Source organism: Leguminivora glycinivorella, chromosome 19 (assembly GCF_023078275.1).
Source record: "Leguminivora glycinivorella isolate SPB_JAAS2020 chromosome 19, LegGlyc_1.1, whole genome shotgun sequence".
Classification (NCBI taxonomy): domain Eukaryota; kingdom Metazoa; phylum Arthropoda; class Insecta; order Lepidoptera; family Tortricidae; genus Leguminivora; species Leguminivora glycinivorella.
Genome location: NC_062989.1, coordinates 12,996,565 through 13,020,773, shown reverse-complemented (window position 1 = coordinate 13,020,773; position 24,209 = coordinate 12,996,565). Strand labels below are relative to the sequence as shown.

Genomic DNA, 24,209 nt, shown 5'->3' with positions numbered 1-24,209 from the left:
GTATTGCATAAAAAATTAATGTTAATTTATCCATCATACTCACTGCGCACCGTCATATACATGGATGACCATTTTCGTTGCCGTTTTCATAATTTTTAAGATTGTATCTTGGTGCATGACCACTAAACAATAACTTTACCGCAAATAATGTTATGATAAGATTTACAGGACATTTCATATGCTTTCTAAAAATATAAGTTTTATTGATGTATGATATTATACAACCAAGTAATTACGAATTTGGTTTAGCAGGTGTCACTGCACCCCCGTGACGTAAATAGGTGCTAACCGTCGCCTAATTTTATGTATTTCTCAGATCCTATTTTAGCGATCAATTTGTGAGAAGTATCATTTGAAAGCATATTATGCGTACTATCGTTACTTTTTAATAATTTTAGTCGTAATTGTAGAAGTTTACAAAATATTTGACAATATGTGTATGAATAGCATTCGCACTGATACGAGTGAAACATGCTTCTAGCTCAATAAATTATATTTTTCCGCAATTGATATAATAACGAAATGAACCGCAAAATGTATGGCCTTTACAAAAAATGAGTTTTGTTAGTTTTGCTTAAACAATTAATGTTAATTTGTCCACCATACCCACTGCGCACGGTCAATCGTCATATAAACGAATGTCCACCGCCGTTGCCTTAATTTTTTCATCATTTTACAGATTTTATTTTACTGATCAAATAAGTATATAAGTAAATTCGATACGTGATAGATTATATTTATTATGAATATACGATTAGTGAAATAAAATCTGAAAAATCATGAAAAAAGGCAACGACGGTGAACATCCATTTATATGATGGTGCGCAGTAGGTGAGCTGAACAAATTCAAATTAATTGTTTATGCAATACAAACCAAACTTATTTTTTGTGTAAGTCATACATTTTCCGTTTATTTTGTTATTATTTCAATTGCGTAAAACTATAATTTATTGAGCTAGAAGCGTGTCTTATCAATGCCAATGCTATTCATGCACAGTAAAATACACATATTACTAATCAAATATTTTGTAAACTTCTACAGTTTCGACTTGAGATATTAGAAATAAAGATAGTACGCATAATATGCTTTCAAATGATACCTCTCACAAATTTATCAGTAAAATAGGATCTGAGTAACGTAGAAAATTTGGCGACGGTCAGTCAGCACCCAATATCGTGACAGGGCGCAGTCACCCCTGCTAAACCAAATTCGTAATTACTTGGTCATATATTATCATACACCAATAAAACTTATATTTTTAGAAAGCGCATGAAATTTCGCGTAAATTTTATTATAACATTAATTGCGGTAAAGTTATGGTTTATTAAGTTAGAAGCATTTTTTATCTGTATATATGCAACTCGTGTTCGAAAAAAAAACTCATGTTTTCAAATATTTTGTAAACAGCTACCTTTATAACTATAGTTATTCAAAAGTAATTATAGTAGCTTTAATTTGCTTTCAAATGATACCTCTTACATATGGATCCGTAAAATAAGAACTTAAAAATATTGAATACTTTACTACGGTCAGCGCTCATTTTTATGCGACCGGCGGAGTGACCACTACGAAACAAAATTCGTAATTTAATGGTTATATTATCACTTACCAATAAAAATTATATTTTTAGAAAGCTCATGAATAGTCGCGTAAATTTTATAATAACATCAATTGCGGTAACGTTATTGTTTATTGACTTAGAAGCATTTTTTACCAGTACTTGTGCGATTCATGCTCGATAAAAAACACATATTTTCAAATTTTATGTAAACAGCTACCTTTTATACTATAGTTATGTGTAAACAATTATAGTAGGTTTAATTATCTTTCAAACGATACCTCTCACATATGGATCCGTAAAATAAGACCTCAAAAATATTGAATACTTTACTACGGTCAGCGCCCGTTTATGCGACCTGGAGGATAACCCCTGCCAAACAAAATTCTTAATTACATGGTTATATATTATCATATACCAATGAAACTTATATATTTAGAAAGAGCATGAATAGACGCAAAAATTTTATAATAACATCAATTGCGGTAAAGTTATTGTTTATTGAGTTAGACGCATTTTTTACTAGTACTTGTGCAATTCATGCGCGATAAAAAAACACATATTTTCAAATATTTCCTAAACGGTTACTTTTATGAGCATAGTTATTTAAAAACAATTAAAGTAGGTTTAATAAGCTTTCAAATGACACCTCGCACGAACAGATTGGTGCCATAGGACTCGAGATGTGAATAAATATCTATGATGGTCGGTCGCCATCTTTCCCCCCCTTTTTCTCGACCCGTCCCCCCCTCCTTAAACTAAAACAGGTCAATTCGTAATCTGGAGAGAACGAGGAACATATTCAATTATTCATACCTGTTTTAGGTATTTAGAAGAGATGTCGACGAAAATCGTGAAGGAGACGACTTGTGGCCAAATTGGCTCTAGACTAATACGCGATAGCCCCCATTACAGGCAAACACGACAAATAAAGGGTAAACAGGCACCTTTTCGGTTAGCTCGGTCCATCGTAGGCCACGTCTTCGCCTCGGCTAGTCTGTGGCCATCAGTAAGCTCATTAATAGTTAAAAATAAAAAAAGACATGAGTTTTGCATTTAAATTAGGTACCTAATAGGCTTATACCTAATACGTTCTCGATAATGTAAAAGTCGCCAAAACATGTAAGTTTTGGTTTTGCCAAGTAACCGTATGGCAGCGCTGCCGGCGTATCATGCTTCCAATTTTATCACATAACCACGTGGATAAAGCATCCGTCACGCTTTAGCAAGTATGTCAGTGGTCAGTGTGAGAGTGACAGATGTCTTATCCACGTGGATAAGTGATAAAATTAGCAGCATGATACGCCGGCTGTTCTCTTTCTCTACATATACAGCGATGTGATTTTGACAACACAATTTTTGATTTTATACAAAATTAATATATATACCTAATGGTCGCTTATAACTTTTAATTTGTACCACACTCTGATGCACCAATAAAAGCTATAATATCCAATGTATCTACGTTCACCTTAGTGTTTTCATAACTTATTGTGTGCAATATGCATATTATGCACCTCACAGAGAGCACGGTAAACGGGGACGGAAGGAAGGATGGGTACCATCTTGGACATTTCTTTATGGACTACATGACTAAGTTTCCTGAAGATTGTGTGTGGCAGGTTGGTTTTTTTGGGTTAAAAATAATAGCTATAGCGATTTATTATATATAAATAATGTCCATATTTACTGTGTTACAAATCAATTACCTACCTTTCAGGATATTATTTAAACTGGTAAAACACAGTGCAAAAAAACCTTATAAGGTACAGCGGGACAAATCTCGAGGGGGGCAAATGTAACTAGTCCATTTTTTCCATGTTTTACAATGTTTGCATTATTAAATAGAGTGTCTACCGGTTATATATGGTAGGTGTGTTCAGTGGATACATGTAGAACTCAACATCATACTGTAATAATGGAAAAAATGGACTAGTTACAATTGCCCCCCAGTCGAGATTTGCCCCGCTGTACCTTAGACAAGAAAAGTGTCCCTTATGATCTAAACTACTTTTGTTACTAAAACTATAAATAAGTAAATTATACTTTTAGTCATGTATGTGCCACTGCCATCATAATAATACAAACGTAGGCAAACAAGTTTGTATGAAATTCCTGGGTAATTTTTGAGAAATCGGATACATCTAGCTCAGCATCAAGTAATTACGCTACCAATTATTATATTATTTTGCTCATCTATAGCTCTATTTGTGTACCTATTATGTACTTTCCAATTAATTTTTTTTAATCTTAATACTTTAGATAGATGCTGCCACAGGCGAATCAGAGTCGAAGTTATCAGTAAAATCCCGTTCAATACGACTCGCAATATGCCTCCGGCATGCAGGGCTGAGGCCAGGTGATGTGGCCGTGGTATCGGGGAGAAATCATCTGGACGTCCACATTCCTTTCTACGCTGCTTATATGAATGGGTTACCATTGGCCGGGATCGATCCTGTTTATAAATATGGTAAGTTACTATGCTTCAATCGAAATAAGACTTCGTTACGCTGTGCTGCCAATGTTGAACTATTGTCGCGGTCAAAACCACCTACCTGTTTTACTGATTTACATAAACCACTTTCTTTCTTTCAGCCTTTTCCATTGTTATTACCTACCAACTACCATATCCTATGTAAGGAATAAAATCATCCCTTCAGGGGGTGAAGAGGGGAGAGCAAGAGATTAATTTAATGCTTTGAAAATGTCCAATATGGCCTAAAACTGCATGTTTGCTGTACTATTTTGTTTAGGCGTTATTATTTAATTATTCGTATGGCGCATTTACATAAACTTTCAAACAATATGTAGCTAGAATTATAAGTCCACATTCAGGGTCCCAAGCCACGAGATCGCGTCAGGTGTTAATTTAAACAGGTCTTCCGGAGGGCCTGGGAAAGCATGCAGAGGGCAGCGCTGTATAATGTGCTCAATAGTTTGAGCCTCTTCACCACATTCGCAGAGCGCAGAGTCCCGCCAACCCCATTTATGGCGGAAATAATTACAGCGCCCGTGACCAATCCTCAGTCTGTTGACTCGATCAGACCTCCGACCAGAGTTTTCGTGGCAAGTCAAAACCACTTGGTTTCGCTATGGGATCCATGGTTGGCAGTATAGTCCTAGCAGTAATTTTACTCCACTCGTATTTCCAACTCTGTTCGAGGTCAAAATCATGAATTTATTATGAATTTCGACAAATTCCTCACTATAGGCCAAGCCGAAATAACAATCGTTCACGCTTCATGACGAACGGAATGTAATTGGGTCTGTCTCACTAATATGGAAAAGCGATATAACTACATTATGCTTTGGAGCATGAACGATTGTCATTTCGGCAAGGCCGGCTGTTGGCCATGTATCCTAGTACCTATTTTAATTTTAATTTTCATTATGGCGTGATACATTCAACACCTTGTAACAGAACAAGCGTCTATGACGAGGAAATGGACTCGTTATTACATATAAAACTTACGGCGAATCAACTTTTCCTCGACCAACTTTCTTGGTGCAAATTTTCTTTGGGATTTCATTGGATAATTTAACAAATAATATCTGTGATGTTTAATCATATGTATAGTCACGTCTTCACTCATAAAATTCACTGTTATTCGATGCAAAACAGGTTGGAAAAACATATTTATCAACAAACTACGTTCACATGGACGAAATACTGACACTGACAGTTGTCAACTGAGTAGCGTTCCAATATTATATCTTGATTTCAATTATAGGTCATAAAAATTGATAATGATAAGTAGTGTATATATTTTTTGGATGTGTTTATTGTAGCATTTAGAAACAAAAATGATATTTTATTATGTATTTGATTTACAAAACTGGTTAAAAACCTTTGATAAAGTAATATTTGCATATTTATATTTACCACAATACAAAATGTTTCATTACGTACTAGGAATCAACAAAAGATATCTCCATCTCACTCTAAAACACGTGCAGTCATGCAGGTGTTACTATTGAGAAGCAAAAACGTACGTGCCGAGTTGTCTTGGACATTAATGCCTAAGGCGTAAGGTGAAATACCCCATAATGGACGGTGATGCCATTATGGACAAAAAACACAAATCCTTAAAAATAAGTAGCTAAAATTAGTTTCTAAAAACTGACGGCTATGTACCATAAACTAGAGTTGTAGAGCTGTTTCATTTTGAAGTTTCAATTAATTCGGTTATTTCTGAAGGATTTAGCGACAAGATAAAATTCATCAGTTTACTGAAAAAAATATCAAGACGAATTCTTAGTCATGTTGCTAAGAGAGTTGAGTTCATGTAAAAAATAATAAAAAAATAATACTCGGTGTAAACTTGAATGCGTTTTACTTACTGCATTAGGCATGAGATAAGGTATAAAACATACTAGTTTGTTGCTCCAAAGATATAAAGAAATGGCGTTATTTTGCGACTGTCCATTACTGGAACCGAAAAACTGCCTACCTCCTATGATGGACAAGGAACAATTTACAAAACCAAAATTTACAAGAAACAATCCTATGTTAAAATAACTCAAACTAATTGCATTTATGGTATATAATATTGACTCATTGAGTATCAGTTGGCTTTAAAAGTAAAATTTTAAACTTATTTCACTGTCCATAATGGGGGATCCATTACTGGAGAACTGCCGTCCATAATTGGAGAAAAAAACACCTATTTTTAATTTGTTAACTATGAAGAAACCAATAGGAGTATCCATACTGCAATACGCTTGAAATGTAAAAGAAGGATTGGACATTCAAGATTTAACACGCTTAACGGTAGAATTTTTACATTTATGAGTGAAATATCAAAAAGACGCGAAATTTTATCTTAAACTGTCCATGATTGGGTCCGTTACCTTATGACTTAGTAAACAAAACAGTTATGACCTTTTTCTTATGCATGTAATTTAGCGGCTATCCATTGTTATTTGTCGCCAGTCACTCATTTGTCACCTTTTTGTCGCTCTTTTGTCGCTCTTTTGTCGCTCTTTTATCGCTCTTTTGTCGCTCTTTTGTCGCTCTTTTGTCACTCTTTTGTCACTCATTTGTCGCCATTTGAGTCGCCTGTCACCCTTTTGTCACTCATTTGTCACTCTTTTGTCACTTTTTTGTCACTCTTTTGTCACTCATTTTGAATCTATAAAAGGGTCGGAGCGAGCCGACGCGCGTCATTCTTAAAATATCTACAAGACTAACAGTGTCCCTGGCTTTCGTGTGTTACTGGTGAGTGAAGTTGTTCTGCTATTATTTTTCTGTTTGTTTTTACTTGGAAATTATTCTAAGTGATTGTAGACTTTGAAATTGTGTCTCTGTTTGATTGTGCGGGGACAATATCGTCGTACAGTTGAACTTAGACCTGTGGTGGAATTGCTTTACTGTCAGTTGTGGGGTAATTTTAGTGTTCTATTTATAGTGTAGTGTTAAATTTAAATTAATGTGTATAGTGAAGTTTTCTGTGCTTTGTTTCTTGAGTGCCGTCAAGCAATACAAAGACTGGGTCGATGTATGGCTGGTGCTTGGAGATAAGTCTGTGTTTGGTTTTGTAGGGAGTAATTCTTGTAAAACTAAGCTTAGATTATAGCACATAAAGGAAACTTCACTCGTTTGTTTATTTGGTCAGTAAAATTGAATTTTGTAATTTTCTATGGGGTTATTTAGTGAAAGTTATAAGCCAGATCATTGTTTGTGACAGACTGTTGTCCGGCTAGGCGCTTCTTCCCTTGCGGTGTTAAACAAGGAGCGTTTAGGAGTCTTTTTGTTCCAAGTGGAGGCTTGGGCGAGCTTTTATTTACTTACAAAAGGCGTACTTTCTCACCGGTCTCAAAGAGTCCAACTGTTAGATGGAAGTGAGGACTTTCACGATTGACGAAAGACATTAGGAGTAATCCTTGCTCACTGAAGTCGGCAGTATTTGAGGCTGGGGTCCTATATATATATATATTTATTTACTCGGTGCTCTGGTCCATGCTGGCGTTGGTCGCTGGGGATTTTGGTTGTGATCGATCCACATCTAAATAAAGTTTGATCACGGCTGGGTCTCTCATGTGGCTGGTACTGGTGTGTCCTAGAATACTGGATATATACACGGATAGGGCGGTTTATTCTCTGCTATCCTAGCCTGCGGGCAAAAGCAGAGGAGGGAACCAGAACACAAGCCTATAGGTTGCCTATCTCAGCTTCGCTGGCTGAACTGTACAGCTTATGGTAGGGATACACTTGTGCATATTTTGAACACAAGATCTATGGTAAGTGACGGTCTGTGTTTCAGATATATGCTAGAGTAGGGAAAACAATAGGAGTAGGGTAGAGTCACACACTATTTCTATGAAAGTAGAGTTCTTTTATGATTGGTCTTGGAATATAATTGGTCAACGTGTATTGTGGAGAAATAATTTAACTACTACTACTTATATGGTTTAAATGGACTTTAAATGTGGTGTTTACTATCTTAAAATATGTGGTAAAACTGGTAATTTATAAAATCTCTTATTACTTAATTTATTTGAGTGAAATTAATCATTGTGGTAGCAATTTCTGATTTTTCGGTGTGGCTGCGGGACACTTAGTGTTGCTAACTGGTTTTTCAAGGTAAATTCTATCAAGTTGGATAGGGAAACAAACTATTCTTTGGAATAAAAAGTATAGGTTTGTTATAGGGCCCAGTGGCATGCGAGCGCCGTCCACTGATGGAAAGTCAAAAGCTTAGAAAAGTTAGTAGACTTAGTTCTTATAAAAGTTAGCAACTGCTTGGTGTTTCGATAAAACATTAGAAAGATCGAGAAGTTATGGTCTATTAGCAGTATTGGGGAAAAGGGGGGTTTAGCTAGGGAAAAAGAAACAAAATAAAAAAGGGGGTTAGTTCGTAGATAGATAGCCCTTCTGGCTTACTAGCTTAGGTTCCCGATAAAGTGGTTTGGTCGGGTCAGGGGTCCTATTCCACATCGCAAGTTCGTACCCAAACCAGGACCACTAATAAGGCGTAGTGGATGATTACCAAAATATTTTTTAATATTTATTTCATGTATGTTTCACTCACTAACTTCTATACTAAAAATTTCTTCATTACGTCATTAATTTTCTCACATATAACTTTCTAGGCCTAAATCTGATAAAATACTCTTCTATAACACTATATTATTATGCTACAATAACCTTTATTCTTCTTTAAAATATAAATAAATAAAAATTTAAATATTAGTCAAAAATACAGCTGATACTCATTAAAGGATCTAGGTTATCGCGGTTCACATCGAAGGGTTCTACATACTCACACTGGACGATCACAAGGCCAAATTTACGGGGTATATTTTAGGGAGGGTTAGCCATACCGTCGGTTAGTCAAGTATAAAGTAAATAAGTAAGGAGAGCGGAGGTTTAGTTACAACCTTTCTTATCTTACAGATGAAATCAAATGTCATTTCGAGACGACCAAACCGAAAATAGTATTCTGTGAGCTGGATAACTTCGGTGACATGAAAAGAGTTGTGACAGACTTAGAACTGGACACGAAATTAGTGACATTTGGGGACGGAGAGCATTCTATGGCAAAGTTTTTGAAGATGTATGACGATCTCACACCGGAACACGCATTCAAGTAAGATAAATTCAATAATATGTGTATTAAATTTCGAGTGTGAATGCGACCAAGCGGTACCTAACGCTGAAAGTGAACGCACCCGACGCGCGCAAAGGGGGGTAGATCGCTGTCTACGCAACTTTAACATCCACCCGCCTTCTTCAGTTTTCCGTGATCATGATGCATGCAACTGCGTCGAAATATCGGGAGCTCGACAAAAATCAAAAAGGCAATCACGGTCTATATCCCGGTCAATATAAAGCTAATATTAAATTTATCTAAATATACTTAAGCGTAACCGGCACATCATCCAGTGAGGATCACTTAAAGAGTACGATAGTGAACTGATAATGTTTGTTTTAGAGTGGCGACCTTCGATACTGATAAAGTGTTCGCATGGCTCATCAGTACCAGTGGCACCACGGGGCTGCCCAAGGTCGCAGCCTTCAAGCACCAAACCATCATCAAGATATTTCAACTGTACGTGCTGCTTAAAGAAAAGTAAGTCTTGCAAATATTTCTAAAGATACTCAGGCCCTTTCATATGCCGAGTGAAGTGAACACCAACGAAAAAGGCAGAACTGTGATGTGCGCACTTGCGCGTGTCTTTTTTGTCGACTTTTTGTAAATGTTATATTTTTGATACATTTTATGTTATCTCAGAATCACAATCCTAATAGAGTTTATTCAATCCTAGTCCCATACGGAACTTGAAACATTGTCACATTTTGTCATCACTTCGGCTAGGCCGCGCGGCTATCCTATTTCATATCGTTTAGTAAATGAACAGCACAAACATGAAAATGAATAGCGTTAACACAAGATTTAAATGCAGAGGTCGAGGTGTCGGTAGTCTATACATATACGTCATTACAGGGAAACACGTTATGATTTTTAAGAATTTTTAATTATTCCTTAAATTGTTGGTCCCGCCTCATAAACCATTTCAATATTAAGGGCCAGTAGCACCAACCACAGTGATCTGACCAACATAGCAGGAGAAATCTGGGAAACTTCTCTGGAATAAGATTTAGCGGACGACGAACGATTTAACGATGACAGGCGATTTGATGCAACTGAAGATATGTTTACCTTTATTAAATCCCTATACTTAACAAATGTTACATAATAGATACGGTATACCTAAAGTTATCACGAAACCCAACACACATAAATAAAAACTGTTCACGCAGCAGTGGCTTTTAACTGTACCAATCTCTCCGATTCTTCCCAAAGTCTTCGGGCCAGTTGAATATCCTGAGCTTGTTTGCTGGGGGACCGATCAGCACAGTCCTCAAAGTAGCGGCCGCTGATACCCGCGAGCTCTGGTGCTACAGCAAGGTGAATAGTCGTCTGCGCACCTTCCCATGGACTCTTCCAAAAATACTTTAAATAATATAGGAAGTTTGACACCAGCCAGTTATCACTTCCAAATCCCGTCACAACGATCCCAGGGTGTAGACAGTTAACTGTAACACCAGTCCCTTTTAACCGCCGTTCTAATTCAGCTGTCGTTAAAATGTTGCACAGTTTTGTATCGCAGTACACCTTCAGTTCGTTGTAAGTCTTTTCGGTTTCCTTTTCTCCATTAAGATTATCGAAGTCGATAACGCCTGCTACGTGTGCGAGAGACGCTACGTTTACAATACGGCTGGGCGCTGAAGTTTTTAATAGTGGGAGCAGTAGGTTGGTCAACAGAAAGGGTCCGAAGTGGTTGTTCTGCATTATAAGTAGCAGACGGTCTTCAGTGTACCGGAAGTCAGCTGCATAAGAACCAGCATTGTTAATGAGAATGTCGAGGCGTGCTTCGGTCTTGATGATGGTGTCTGCGAAGAGTCTGACTGAGCTTAAGGACGCGAGGTCGAGATGTCGGTAGTGTACGTCAGGGTTGGCGGTCTCGGCCACAATCCGGTCCCTGGCGGCAACAGCTCGAGCCTCACTCCTGCAGGCCAGGATCACTCGCGCTCCTCTCTCGGCCAAATCCTTTGCAGTCTCATACCCGATGCCGGCATTGCCTCCCGTCACAATAACCGTTTTTCCAACCAAATGTCTACTATTCTTACATATTCCGCAAGTTAATCTACAGAACACCCATGTCACAAAAATGATAAACACTATCGTAAGTAAAAACATTGCCCGTATTGTTTTTGAAAACAATCTAGCGACACTGATGCTGGGCGCAGCCGAACCGGAATTAAGTAAATGGCTCGTTATGTCATTTCAAGTCATTTCCCCCTCCCTCACTAGTTTACTATCTATTACTATTACGAAGTTGCCGAAATGTACGGATTGGGTATGTACGGTGAGATTAGAATACTAATTAACGGTCTGGCCTCTATTGAACAGTTAAAAGATGAATTGTATTTAGGATGTAGGAAAAATATCTTTATTGCAATACATAAAACATAAAGTCAACATTTACACATGAACACACAAGAAGTTACTTAATAATAAATCTTATTCTAAAGACGGACACACGAAATCTTAAAATTAACAAACTTACTAAGATTTACAACTAAACATAAAACCACACAAAACAAACTAAACTAAAAACTATATATAAAAAACTTCTCCCAATTCATCTCCCTCCGGGAAACCCCCCAATATGCTGGCTACATTCCCCAGGATGTAGGTATATTGTAGTAATAGCAGTATAGTAGTAAACTCTTTATTGTACAATTAATAACAAAAAACACAGTAATACAGTAAATAACAGTACAACGGCGAACTTATCCCTTTGAGGGATTTCTTCCTGTTAACACTGCACACACACGGTATTGTGACCATCATTTATATTACTTTACTTTGTGAAACACAAACCAAATATTTAAATCAAACAAATGACAAATAAAGATGTCACATGCCCAATTTTGACTGTGATTGATATGTATACACTCGTACAGTCACGGACTTTAATTGTGGATCCCTTTTTAGCTCATTTTATACTGGGTACGACATAGCTTAACTATGAAATAACAAAGTTATTATGGCCTCTAAATGGCTCAACAATTAAAGTCCGTGAGTGTAGGTACAATGGTGATATAGTCCAAACCAAACATGACAAATGCGGCAAGGACGCGGTGCTCAGCTAGCAACATTGAATTACGTAACTGATATTTTACGAGGGTGATAAACTAACCAAAGAAATCAAAACTATCAAAAACCTAATAACTCCTACATGACAGAATATTAGTGTTTATGAAGAAGGTGTAAAATCTCGTTCTTCCTTTAATTAAAAGGGATGAAAATATTGAGAAGGTTAGGAACAACTGGGTAGGTACGTAGCCGAATGGCACAAACGCTCACGAAACGAAACGCTCGTAGATATCTCTATTCCTCTTGCGTATTGGCGCGACAGAGCCAGACTACCTTTCGCGGCGTTTTGTTTTCGTCTCGCGTCGCAGAAATGCCATTCGGCTACGGCACCAGGATTGGAAAAAGCTGGGATAGTCTTCAGCTTCTACCCACTTGTATTAAATCGATACTTATTTTGTTGCAGAGAAGTGCAGCCAGCTCTAAACTTGTCGAGCGTGCAGTGGATATCCTCGTACATGGTGTCTCTCGCCATGATAACAGCCAACCACGTCAAGGTTCAGTCTTCAGCACCCATAACTGTAGAACATGCGATTGATATCATCAACACATATCGGGTAAGAGTTACAACTGTTACAAGTTAGTTCTACTTATAGAAGTCGAATTAGGCCTGATCTTCATCACCATAGACCAGGCTATACCTGGCGTTGGTTTTACTTACTGAGAAGTTGAACCAGATCTTGAACCATTGAACCATTCTCGTACGTGGCGTTCGTCGCCATGATGACAGCCAACCGCGTCAAACAAATTGCAGTCTTCAGCGCCCATCACTATAAAAAAAACTAGTACCAGTCAAGCAGGATATATTATAGTGCTCAAGTGTGCGCGCAGACACAGGAGCACTCACTCTTCCTCGCCCTTTTGCGCCCGGTGGATCGGAAAGCCGTTACGACCAGAAAAGGGTCCGGATGCAGCCTCTGACCGACGCGCGACGTCAACTCTGACCTCTAACGCCGCCCTAAGCATTCGGCAAAGCTTTGCTGGCTTGCTGGGTCCGCCGTAACCGTTTGCTTATTGACATTGTTAACAAATTTCGGGTAAGTAAAGTTATACATAGCGGTAGACCTCACGATACTGGACTGCTGTAGGTATACTAAAGATAGATATATTATATTTCCACAATCTTTATACTCGTACCATACATCTTATCTAAACTTGTGGAATAAATAAAAGTGTAAATGTATAAGTGGAATAGCAGATAGTGTCACAAGGGAGCAAAATTACATATTTACGGCGGGTTTTTTCAAATAATCCACGTATGGCCCTCTTAGCCACATTGGCCCTTTCTAAAAAAAGTTTATATACCTAATCTTTTTTCAGCCGGTCATAAACATCGGGAGCCCACTGCTGTTGGCCGGTATCGCCCGGCACCCGAAACCCTGTGACATGACTAGCTTTAAGACCATTGTTGTCACTGGCTCCTCTATTAACGCTGAGATTTTAAAATTACTCAAAGTAAGTACCTACCTCTATTTATAAGTTTCACGTGTCTGTCTGTCTGTGTGTGAGTTTGTCTGTGGCATCGTAGCTTTCGAACGTATGAACAGATTAAGATTTTTTTTGTTTGAAAGCTGAATTTAGTCGGGAGTGTTTTTTTTAACCCCCTACGCAAAAACGACGGCGAGTTACAAATTTGACGTGTCTGTCTGTCTGTCTGTTTGTCTGCCTGTGGCATCGTAGCTCCCGAACGGATGACCCGATTTAGATTTAGTTTTTTTTGTCTGAAAGCTGAGTTAGTCGGGAATGTTCTTAGCCATGTTTCATGAAAATCAGTCTACTATGTCGCGGTCGGGGGTTTTTTCAAAATTTTAATTTTGTGGTTAGGTTATCTCAGCAATTCCCGTCAACTTTGTACAATGCCACGTCAGCAAATTTTAATTGATCCTATTTTGTTACCAACATTTAGTAATATAATTCGACTTTCGTAAGATATATACAGGATAATTGTTATAATTAAGAAAATATAGATACTAGAGAACCTTAATGACGAAATAAAACTTAATAAAATCTTAATTCATCAACAAAATCTTGGTAACAAAATAGGAATTAATAAAAACAAATTTAACTTTTCCCTTAATTTTTGTACAAACTTTTCGAGAACTGCTGATCTTAGCAATGTTTGATTGAAAATCAGTCAACAATGTCAGGGATTTTTATTTTTCATAATTTGAACTAGTTATGTATATAGGTACGTTTCTATTTTTTAGTCGAAAATGCGGCCACAAGCTGAGATTTGGAACCTGTTTGCACAAACTGAGTGCGTGGGGCCCATCTTCCTGCCGTGCCCTAACGGCCCCGTTGGAAATGTGGGGAAAGAATTAGACCTAGTGCAAGTTCAGGTATCTCTAAATTGAAATTAATATATTCCGAGTCGTTTACCCAGTCATGGTAGACGCTGAGATCTAGTGTGAAAGGTTAAAAAGCTAATTACGAATTCTCAGAATTTTCATCATAGTTCCTAAGTGAAACAACCCTTTTTTCAGTTGGTTGATACCAAAACTGGTGAAGTGATTCTTGAGCCAAATACGGTTGGAGAGCTTTGGTCTAAGGGGCCAAGGTTTGCTGTAAGTATTATTTCTTTATCTGTTATAATAGTACACACCGGGAAGTACACCCTTTCAGATTTTAATATGGTTCAGTTAGGGTGCTACCTGGGGCCCATTTCTCAAAACTGAAAATTACAAATTACAAGCGGAAGCCTCTTCTTAAGTGCATTTTCACATTATCCGATCCGATATCGGATGCAGGACCGATATCCCATACATTACAGGCGCCATCTTGGATTTTTTCCATTGAAATCCTTCCGACATATCGGATCGGATAATGTGAAATGGACTAACTTGACGTATTATTAGACATAGGTACCACTTGTAAGTTGTAACTTGTAGCTTCGAGAAATGGGCCCCAGATTTTGAAACATATTTATTATTTAAACAGCATTAGCATGGGTTCTGGTTTTACAGCTACATACAAGAAGCACAAAATAGTACATTACGATACAAGTGCGTAAAAAAGGAAGTTCGTTTTAAATCGACACGAGTTACGAATCTCTTTTTCGCACGTGTATCGTACGACGTTTTTCAGTACAGATGAGCCTCCGAAGTTTCGACCTGGCGTATATGCCGGTTCATTATAATGAACCACTTCTCGCACTAGTGCGTAAAAAAAACACCATCTGTACTGAAAAAGGTTATTTTACATAAACTTTTTCTGATTTAAGTAGCATTAGTACGGGATCTATAATATCAATATCGATACCTTTGGGTTCAATTGGCGTAAAGGACAAAATGCAGGTTTTCAGGAGAAGCAAAAAACAACTTTTTTTTTAGAAAAATGTTTATATCTTTTTTGTTTTTTGACCTATATTTGTGACGTATATAGAAAAATATGTAGATTTTTAGTATCCTTCACCTAGTGTAGCAACCGTAGTGATAAACTAAACGGTTTAGAAGTTAGATGGTTGTAAAGGACACGTCAAAATGCTATGGACGTCCTTTACACCCACGATTTTTTTGAACAATTAGAGTTGATAGGGTCGTAAATGACGGTCTTAGATGATTTTTATACAAATTCGGGGCGTAAATGTAACCGGAATGGTACAAATGGCAACTGTTTTTAGCTTAGTTTACAATTGAGAAACTTGAAAAATGTATCAAAACGTAGTTAATATGGCATAGAATAGCCACATTAGTGTTACAGTGTATATTTATCTAAATATTTAGCAGAGACAAAGAACAAGACTATTTTATTTATATCCAGTTTTGCAATAAAGAAACAACATTTGCTTAAAAACTATCTAGTATTTTGGAAAGTTATTATTTTAGTACTCGCCGCTGTCTCAACTCTCAATAAGTTACGCATTCAGTATTTAATTCTAGCAAGGAAACGCTTTCGTAGTTTAAGTAAATATAAAAACACTAATGGTAATCACGTAAACTTTAATCAGCAACTGTGAACAGTAGACTATATTAATACGACAGTAATTTTAAGTATAAAGTAGAAAGAAGTTCTAAGAATAACTAAGAGTTAAGTACCAATTTATAAACGCAAATTAAGACGCGTATACAAACTGTGACCAACTAATAAATAATAGTAACTGTAGTCAAGACTACCTACTATGTTAATGCATATTTTTGATAATTTTAAAACAGAAGATTGTTATTTAGTCTTTAACCTGTTAAGTAAGAATAATCTTAATTATGAGTTCAATCCTAGAAATATTATAGTCAATGCTTTAAGTACCTGTGGGTACATAGCCAAGTCACCAAACGCTAACGCTCATTCGCTAGCGAAACGCACCTGTTATTGTCGCACTAAATGTTAGTATAGTCTACTGTTAAAGTTTACTGGCGGCGTAGCTGAATGGCAATCGTCGACGCCAGACGCCGACAAAAATGCAGTCTGGTGCAATACGCAAGAGCGATAAAGCTATAGCTATAGCTACGAAAAAAATATATAGCTACGAAATAGATATTATCGTGAGCGTTTGTGCAATGTGCATACGTTGTGGGTACGTACCCTGATTACCATAGTGTTTTTTTTAAATTACCTACATCTCGTCGCAGTATAATAATACTACGAAAGCGTTTCCCCGCTAGAATTAAAGGCTGAATGCGTAACCTACTGACTATTCAACAGCGGCGAATACTAAAAAAATAACTTTGAGCTTGTTGCCAAAGTATTAGTAGATCGTTTTTAAGCAAATATTGTTTCTTTATTACAAAACTGGATATAAAATAGTCTTGTTCTTTTTTGTTTCTAAGATAGCTTAGATAAATAATACACTGCATTAAACTAATGTCTATTCTATGCCATATTAAGTACGTTTTGACACATTTTTCCAGTTTTTAATTGTAAACTTAGCACAACATTTGTACCATTTCGGTTACAATTACGCCCCGGTTTTGTATAAAAATCATCTAAGACCGTCATTTACGACCCTATCAAATCATGGGTGTAAAGGACGTTAATAGCTTTTGACGTGTCCTTTACAACCATCTATCTTCTAAATCGTTTAGTTTATCACTACGGTTGTTACACTAGGTTAAAGATACTCGTAATCTGCATATTTTTCTTATACACGTCACAAATATAGGCCAAAAAAAACAAAAAAGTGGGTTTATCTTTCTCTTGGAAACCTGCATTATATGTCCTTTACGACAATTGAACCCAATGATATCGATTACAGTTGCGGATAAAATATTTTTAGTGCTGGTCGTAAAGGACGAAGAACAAAAAAACTTGTCCTTTACGCCCAACTTTACCACACTACTATAGAAAGTGATCCTTAAAAAGTAAGGGCTTAAAGGGCAATAATATACATCAAGGTGACTTACGACTATATTTTTATTTGTAGATTTCCTTTACGACACAAATAATAATTTATAATTAATGACTTGATATTTACGCCCCTTCAGAAAAGCTATTTTTGCAAGTCCATAGTAGAAAATCTTGGTCGTAAAGGCAACTTTTTAAGAGATATCGAAATTTTAACTACACAGATCGATAGCGCTTGAAATTCTGAACAAAACTGTATATATAACTCATTTTCGCCAAAATGTCCTTTACGCCAATTGAACCCAGAGGTATCGATATGGTAGCTGCCCTCAGCCCCTTCTCGCCATTATCAAAAGAAAATCTGCAAAAGCTTGTTTAATTTTAAACTTGTATCTTCATAGGAATACTACAACAACCCAGAGGCGACCGCTCAGGCTATCACTCCTGACGGCTGGTATAAAACCGGGGACCTGTTGTACAGAGATGAAGATGGTTACTACTTCTACGTCGACCGTATGTCTAGCGCCTTCAAAGTTCGTCGTTACTTCGTACGTATCCCTACCGGTATAGACTTTCAGGGCGTGTACGTGGAATATAGGTGCCTATCGTCAGTTTAGGATGTTTTTTTTGCAAATCTATTGTTATTAAAAAAATTAAGATAATTACTGAATACGTGTGTGACAGCCTTTACCCTAATGTTATTTGTTTTGACATTTGCCGTCTATCACTTGACACTAACTTGAATGTTATTCTTAAGGTTCTCTCACACTAATAAATTCATTTATTATTCAAGATAGCACAAGTTGACATATTTTCAATAGAATATAATTTGACTTGTGTTAATTAGATTCTGGGGGCCGATTTTTGAGTCTCATGGCGTTCGAACTCAGAAAATTGTCACTGAAAATAATAGGCAATTCACCGTTTTCAACCGGTATTTTAGTGACAGTGAGACTCAAAAATCGGCCCCCTGAAGTAGGTGCACTGAGAGAAATTTGCATTGTGAATTTAACAAGTTCGACTTGTTGCGGTTTATCCGTTTGATTTGAATCAGCCAAACGTATGTTTAAAACAATATGTGGCAGGTTGTTTTTATAAAATCGACTTGTTGATTCAAATATATTGCCGATTCAAATGACAAGTAGCTTGTTGTTTGAACCAAAGAGCACGTAGGCGCTATTTTTAACCAAAAAACTTGTTGAACGAACATGAAAACTGGTTGTATTTTCTCTCAGTGTGTAATGTCAACAGGTAATGCCCATGGAGGTGGAGTCAGTTATCAAGACACACGCCGACGTGTTGGAGGCGTGTGTTGTCGGCGTCCCTCACGCCGAAGACGGCAAGCGCGCCGCCGCCGCCGTGCAGTGCCGAGTCGGCGCTGCCGTCACCGAGCAAGAGATCAAGGATCTCGTAGCTAGTTAGTAATATGCTACTTTTTGTTAATCGCACACTGATATGGTGGAGACGGGGTCGGCGTCCCTCACGCCGAAGACGGCAGGCGCGCCGCCGCCGTCGTGCAGTGCAGCAAGAGATGAAGAATCTCGTAGCTAGTTAGTAATATTTTTTTTTATACCAATATTTAATCATGCCCGCATAAACAAATCCAGCGTGAAACAACTTCATTATGAGATGAAGACGCTGGGCAACCGAGCTGGGGTACTGAATAAAGAAATACAGATGACCAATCAGCAAGATATTAGGGAGCATATGGGAGACTTCTTACAAGTTAGTAGAATAAGAGGTGATTAATGGTAATTAAGAAAATGCTGGTATAAAAACTCCTCAACGGGATGAAGATGCTAAAGAAATAAATAAATACAGAATAACAAACATTCACGACATCAGACCAGATTCAAAATTTATCGTGCAAAATATTACGTACCGTTGAAATCGTTGTCTCCGTCATACCAACACTATACAAGTATACATATATAAATTACCTACCTAATGTTTTAAAAAACTTTCTTAAGTATTCAAGTGCTAATTGTCAGGCCGCACCAAGCCGCACGCAAAAGAAGGAAAAGAGCCACCCCTAGATGACCTATCAAAGACCTCTTAGTCTATGGGATCCATTACATTTTATTACAAGTTCTCTAACCGAACAGACTCTACAACGATGCCCATTTTTCTTTTCAGATAAACTCAGCGTCCATAAGCATCTACACGGCGGAGTCATTTTCGTGGAAGATTTCCCTCGTACAGTCTCCGGCAAAATAATTCGGCCAAAAGTTTACGATATGGTCTTACGAGTTCAAAATGAATATTGCGATGTTTCCACTTTAAGAGAATCGTCAAATGGAACGATTAGTAACAGTAATCATGTTATGAAATAGACCTTTGGCTGATATACAAGAAAATATATGTACCTATAATTTATCTAAATGTATAGATCGTACCCTTGGTCAAATAACGACACATCTACAAAATGTTCACTTTTCAGGAGAGAGGTTTAAAAATTTCGCGAGTGAATTTTTGAGGATAACTTTTTAGTGCTTATAGCAATGTACCCAAAATTTTGCGTGAGTATTTTTGTAAATGCAAGTAATTGTATACGCTTAACTCTGTCTTATTTAATGCATTATTTTTGAAAATAGTACGTCGTATGTGCACATACGGCATTATTTTACCAAAGGTCAAGTGACGCATGTGATGATCCGTCGTTATTTGAATTAAATTTAAATATTTTAAAAAACGTCAGAATTACATTAAATTCATAGCATAGTATCAGCAAAATATACTTAAAACATTATAAGATAGTTTTTATTAATATGCCAAAAATCAATAAAGAATGTCGTATGTGATGATCTGACTGCCTAATTTACTCCAAAAAACAGAACTTCAACAGCCGTATGTGCAGATGCGATAGTTTTACGCAAGACTGTCTTAATAACATTTAAAACTATTCTCCATTCGGGATATTCTTTTTGCACCCTATTTATGCCAATTTCGATCTATCGAGCGGTACATGTAAATGTTCCAGTAACACTGACACAAACACAACTGATTTTACGACGGCATGCGCGCCGTATTGCGCTCCCGGAACCGACGTAAACAAACGAAGCATGTGCATTTGTGGCATTATTTTACGTCCATTGCTTTTACTTACGTCGTTGTATTGAAAAATATCTCAGAAACTAAAAGATATAAAAATAATTTTCTTAAAGTATACTGTAGAATTTACTATTTTCAGCTTTTTTCCGCAATAAAAAGAATATCGACGTAAAGTCACATATTGCATTATTTTACCAAGAGTTCGAGGTATGTGATAAGTAATTTATGAAACATTGATGAATAAAGACATTTTGCAAAAGAAAAAAATACAGTTCTTATTCATTACAAAATCACAGGTTATTCTGGGACCACAGACCAACAAAAGCATTTATTTTTTAACCTGCCACCATATATTGAACACTTAAAATATTTTGATACTGTTATATGTATGCTTGAGAAAATACATAAAAAAAAGAATTATTGAGGATCAAAGGTCAGAGTTGCCAATTTTCTACAAATAAACAACTCAACCAACTAGTTTAACAGGCTTACTATGACGTAAAATCACATGAGGAGGAACGTGAGGTGTAATGGCAAGCTAGGCGCTAGGCATCTCCGTACAGTCAGCAGTAGAAGTTCCGTAACGGGAAAGGTGTTCACAATGATCCTAACATGCTCTTATTGTCTTAAAAATAAGATCGTGTCAAGTTCATTTTGAACACCTTTCCCGCTACGGAACTTCTGCTGCTGACTGTACAATGCAGGGTAATTATAAAGGGCTCAAGAGTTCACTACACTAGTTGCTGTGCATAAAGTCTATGTCAAATAAGTAGCAAACGAAGTTAGATACTGTAGGCGCTGGTAGTTGTCCTTAAAGACAGCCGGCTTTTTAATGTATGCATTATAATAAAATAGTTTTGGTGTTTACAAGTCCGACATCGGAGAGCGATCAGTTTATTGTTGACCTCTGTCGCGAAGCGTTCGCCGTACCTACTCAGTATGGCAACTTTACTATTTATATTTCTATTGACGTTCGCGTTCAGTTCCAGTCAATCTGGCTCGCAGCGTTCGGAGCTGAAGCTTCAGCGGGTGGCCCGCGCCGGCTCCAATGCTACTGCCGAGGATAGTGCCGGCTCGTTCCCAGCGCCGAACAGAGCCACCGGCTTCGTCGACTTCGTAAACCTGTTCACCAATGTGCCGATATCAATAGTGCGGTCCATCAGCAGCAGCGGCGGCGGCATCAACGGCCTCCCCGTCACGTTCAATGACAACAACCTCGGAGCTTTGGGTGAAAACTTCGTAACCAATATCAAGTATAGGTCACGTCACGAAGATTGCGAGCTCCGATGTGACCAGCTCATTACAAAATATGGATTTCCCGTGGAGACTTACGAAGTTGTAACCGAGGATGGGTATATCTTGAAGATGTTCAGAATACCTAGCGACGGCCCGCCCGTTTTAGCGCAGCACGGGCTGATAGGTAGCTCCGACGATTACGTAGTCGCCGGCTCGGAAAGTGGAATAGCGTATCTACTCGCGAGGGATGGTTATGATGTGTGGCTAGCTAACTCGCGAGGCTGCAAACATTCTCGCAGACATATCAAAATAAAACCTTCCCAAGGCATTTTTTGGGATTTTTCCTGGCACGAAGTGGGTTACTACGATCTCCCGGCTATGATCGACTATATTTTGAACGTAACTGGTCGCGAAAAGCTTAAATTTATCGGCCACTCTCAAGGAACCACAGCATTCTTTGTGATGGGATCTGAGCGTCCAGAATACATGGACAAAATTGCCTTGGCGGTGGCAATGTCGCCGGTGGCTTTCAATGCTCATATGAGGTCACCGTTCATACGGCTGTTGGCGCCTTCGTCTGGCTTGTTGTACGCGGCGTCGAGAGCTTTCGGTATCCACGAAGTGGGGCCGGACAACGAGTTGGTGAGGCTGGCGCGGTGGCTGACGTGCGGCACGGGGCCGCTGGCCGAGTTGTTTTGTTCCAACGTCATGTTCCTCGTGGCGGGATACAACGTTGAGCAGCTCAATATCACCAACCTTCCTATGATATTCTGTCACATGCCTTCGGGGGCTTCAGCGAAACAGTTGGTCCATTACGCGCAGGAAATCATTTCGAAAAAGTTTAGGCAGTTCGATTATGGGGCGGAGGAGAATATGAAGAGATACGGGAGCAGTGAGCCCCCTGAGTACGACCTCGGGAAGGTGACGGCGCCGGTGTCCCTGGTGTATAGCGACGCGGACTGGCTGGTGCACCCGCGCGACGTCGCCAAGACGAGGAGCCTGCTGCCGAACGTTGTCGACTCGCATAAGGTGCCCAGTAAGAACTTCAATCATATGGACTTTATTATAGCGAAAGATGTGAAATATTTAATTTATAAGAGGCTGAGTAAAATACTGTCTCGTTATTAAGGTACGGAAGCGGGGTATATGCAGGTAATATTTTTAAGTAGGCATGAATAAAAATAATGGCGTAAGTATCTTATATAACAACATAGTTTATCCTAAAACTATGTGCTCATGTCGTATTTCTTCTGAGCTTATGTTTTACTAGCGACCTGCCCCAGCTTCGCACGGGTACTATACCTACATGTAAACCTTCCTCTACAATCACTCTATCTGTTAAAAAAAACCGCATCAAAATCCGTTGCGTAGTTTTAAATATTTAAGCATACATAGGGACATAGGGACAGAGAAAGCGACTTTGTTTTATACTATGTAGTGATTACCTTCTTTAACGAACTACGATTTAGATATACAACTATACATATATGGAACCACAGACGGTGCTAGACGAGTGCAAGCAAACCGAAAAAGGAGATGGCGGACTGACTTGTACACATAACGTACTACCCAAAATGTAGGGATAACGCCGGTGACAGCTCGTGCATAAAACGAAGGGAAGGCCTTTGCCCAGCAGTGGGAGAGTACAGTAGGCAAATCGACAAAGGATTAGAAATATTTAAAACAAATAAATGATTTAGACGGTACAAGAACTCGCATACGAGTTTTATTACATTGGTATCAAATATGATGGCATTGATGGCTGTGCAAAATTGTGTGTAACCTCAACACCCCGCAATGTACTCGTACATATGAACGAGTATTATAATTTGACATATCACGTGGAGTTATTAATGTTAACTGGATGGCCATGAGCATGACCGTGATTTGGGATTGCGTGATTAAATGTGATTATGTATCTGTATAGAAAACCGTAAAATAGATGTTGCTTCATTAAATAATGTTATGTAATAGTGAAGTTTTTTATTTTATTTTATACAAATTATACAATACCTATGTTGTTCCCATACAATATTTATCATCTATTCGTCAGCGTTATCGTTTTACGAATTGCATTTCGTTTAAGAAGTAGGCCCCCTGACGCTTCGAATGATCCCTATAACAGTTTTTTATGTCTTTCCTATCATGGAACAATGGTGTTCTGGAACTTTGGGAGGCGTGCGCGGAGCCGAAGCCAACGCGTAGAGGCCCTTTTGAATATAATAAAATGGTATCCAATTTTGTTTCCGGCAGACGGTGACTCGTCCCCACAAAAAGCGACATCCAAGATGGCTCAAGGGCAACACCGGTGTGAGAACTCAAGGGTGTCAAGATGTGTAGGTACACTGCTTTCTGCCCAGTGGCTGCTAAGCCACTCGCGTCTTATGCAAATTTTCACTTCCTCCCCTGGAGCATATAGCCC

At 38.1% G+C, this 24,209-nt stretch overlaps 3 protein-coding genes across 3 annotated transcripts; 2 read left to right on the top strand and 1 right to left on the bottom strand.

The window, feature by feature from the left end:
* The first annotated feature begins 3,008 nt into the window (after window positions 1-3,008).
* LOC125236319 (luciferin 4-monooxygenase-like) lies at window positions 3,009-20,781 on the top strand. The gene is made up of 11 exons (XM_048143073.1): window positions 3,009-3,181; window positions 3,822-4,029; window positions 8,956-9,148; window positions 9,494-9,631; window positions 12,630-12,780; window positions 13,544-13,678; window positions 14,431-14,562; window positions 14,707-14,787; window positions 17,902-18,048; window positions 18,752-18,917; window positions 19,637-20,781. Exons 1-11 carry the CDS (start codon window positions 3,062-3,064, stop codon window positions 19,831-19,833), a joined length of 1,668 nt encoding a protein of 555 aa, XP_047999030.1. The 5' UTR covers window positions 3,009-3,061; the 3' UTR covers window positions 19,834-20,781.
* Window positions 10,025-11,305, bottom strand: LOC125236323 (retinol dehydrogenase 13-like). Its single transcript, XM_048143077.1, has one exon. It carries the CDS (start codon window positions 11,261-11,263, stop codon window positions 10,316-10,318), a length of 948 nt encoding a protein of 315 aa, XP_047999034.1. The 5' UTR covers window positions 11,264-11,305; the 3' UTR covers window positions 10,025-10,315.
* Window positions 20,782-21,366: 585 nt separating the features above from the next.
* LOC125236321 (lipase 3-like) lies at window positions 21,367-23,760 on the top strand. Its single transcript, XM_048143075.1, has one exon. The coding sequence runs from the start codon at window positions 21,491-21,493 to the stop codon at window positions 22,913-22,915; it is 1,425 nt and encodes a 474-aa protein (XP_047999032.1). The 5' UTR covers window positions 21,367-21,490; the 3' UTR covers window positions 22,916-23,760.
* Window positions 23,761-24,209: the final 449 nt, after the last annotated feature.

What these genes read in the sequence shown, in the direction of transcription:
- LOC125236319 (XM_048143073.1), top strand. Translation starts at nt 3,062, where the DNA reads ATGCATATTATGCACCTCACAGAGAGCACGGTAAACGGGGACGGAAGG. An exon ending in TACGTGCTGCTTAAAGAAAA is followed by an intron (nt 9,632 to 12,629) that starts GTAAGTCTTGCA and finishes ATTTTGTTGCAG; the next exon opens with AGAAGTGCAGCCAGCTCTAA. An exon ending in AGATTTTAAAATTACTCAAA is followed by an intron (nt 13,679 to 14,430) that starts GTAAGTACCTAC and finishes TCTATTTTTTAG; the next exon opens with TCGAAAATGCGGCCACAAGC.
- LOC125236323 (XM_048143077.1), bottom strand. Translation starts at nt 11,263, where the DNA reads ATGTTTTTACTTACGATAGTGTTTATCATTTTTGTGACATGGGTGTTC.
- LOC125236321 (XM_048143075.1), top strand. Translation starts at nt 21,491, where the DNA reads ATGGCAACTTTACTATTTATATTTCTATTGACGTTCGCGTTCAGTTCC.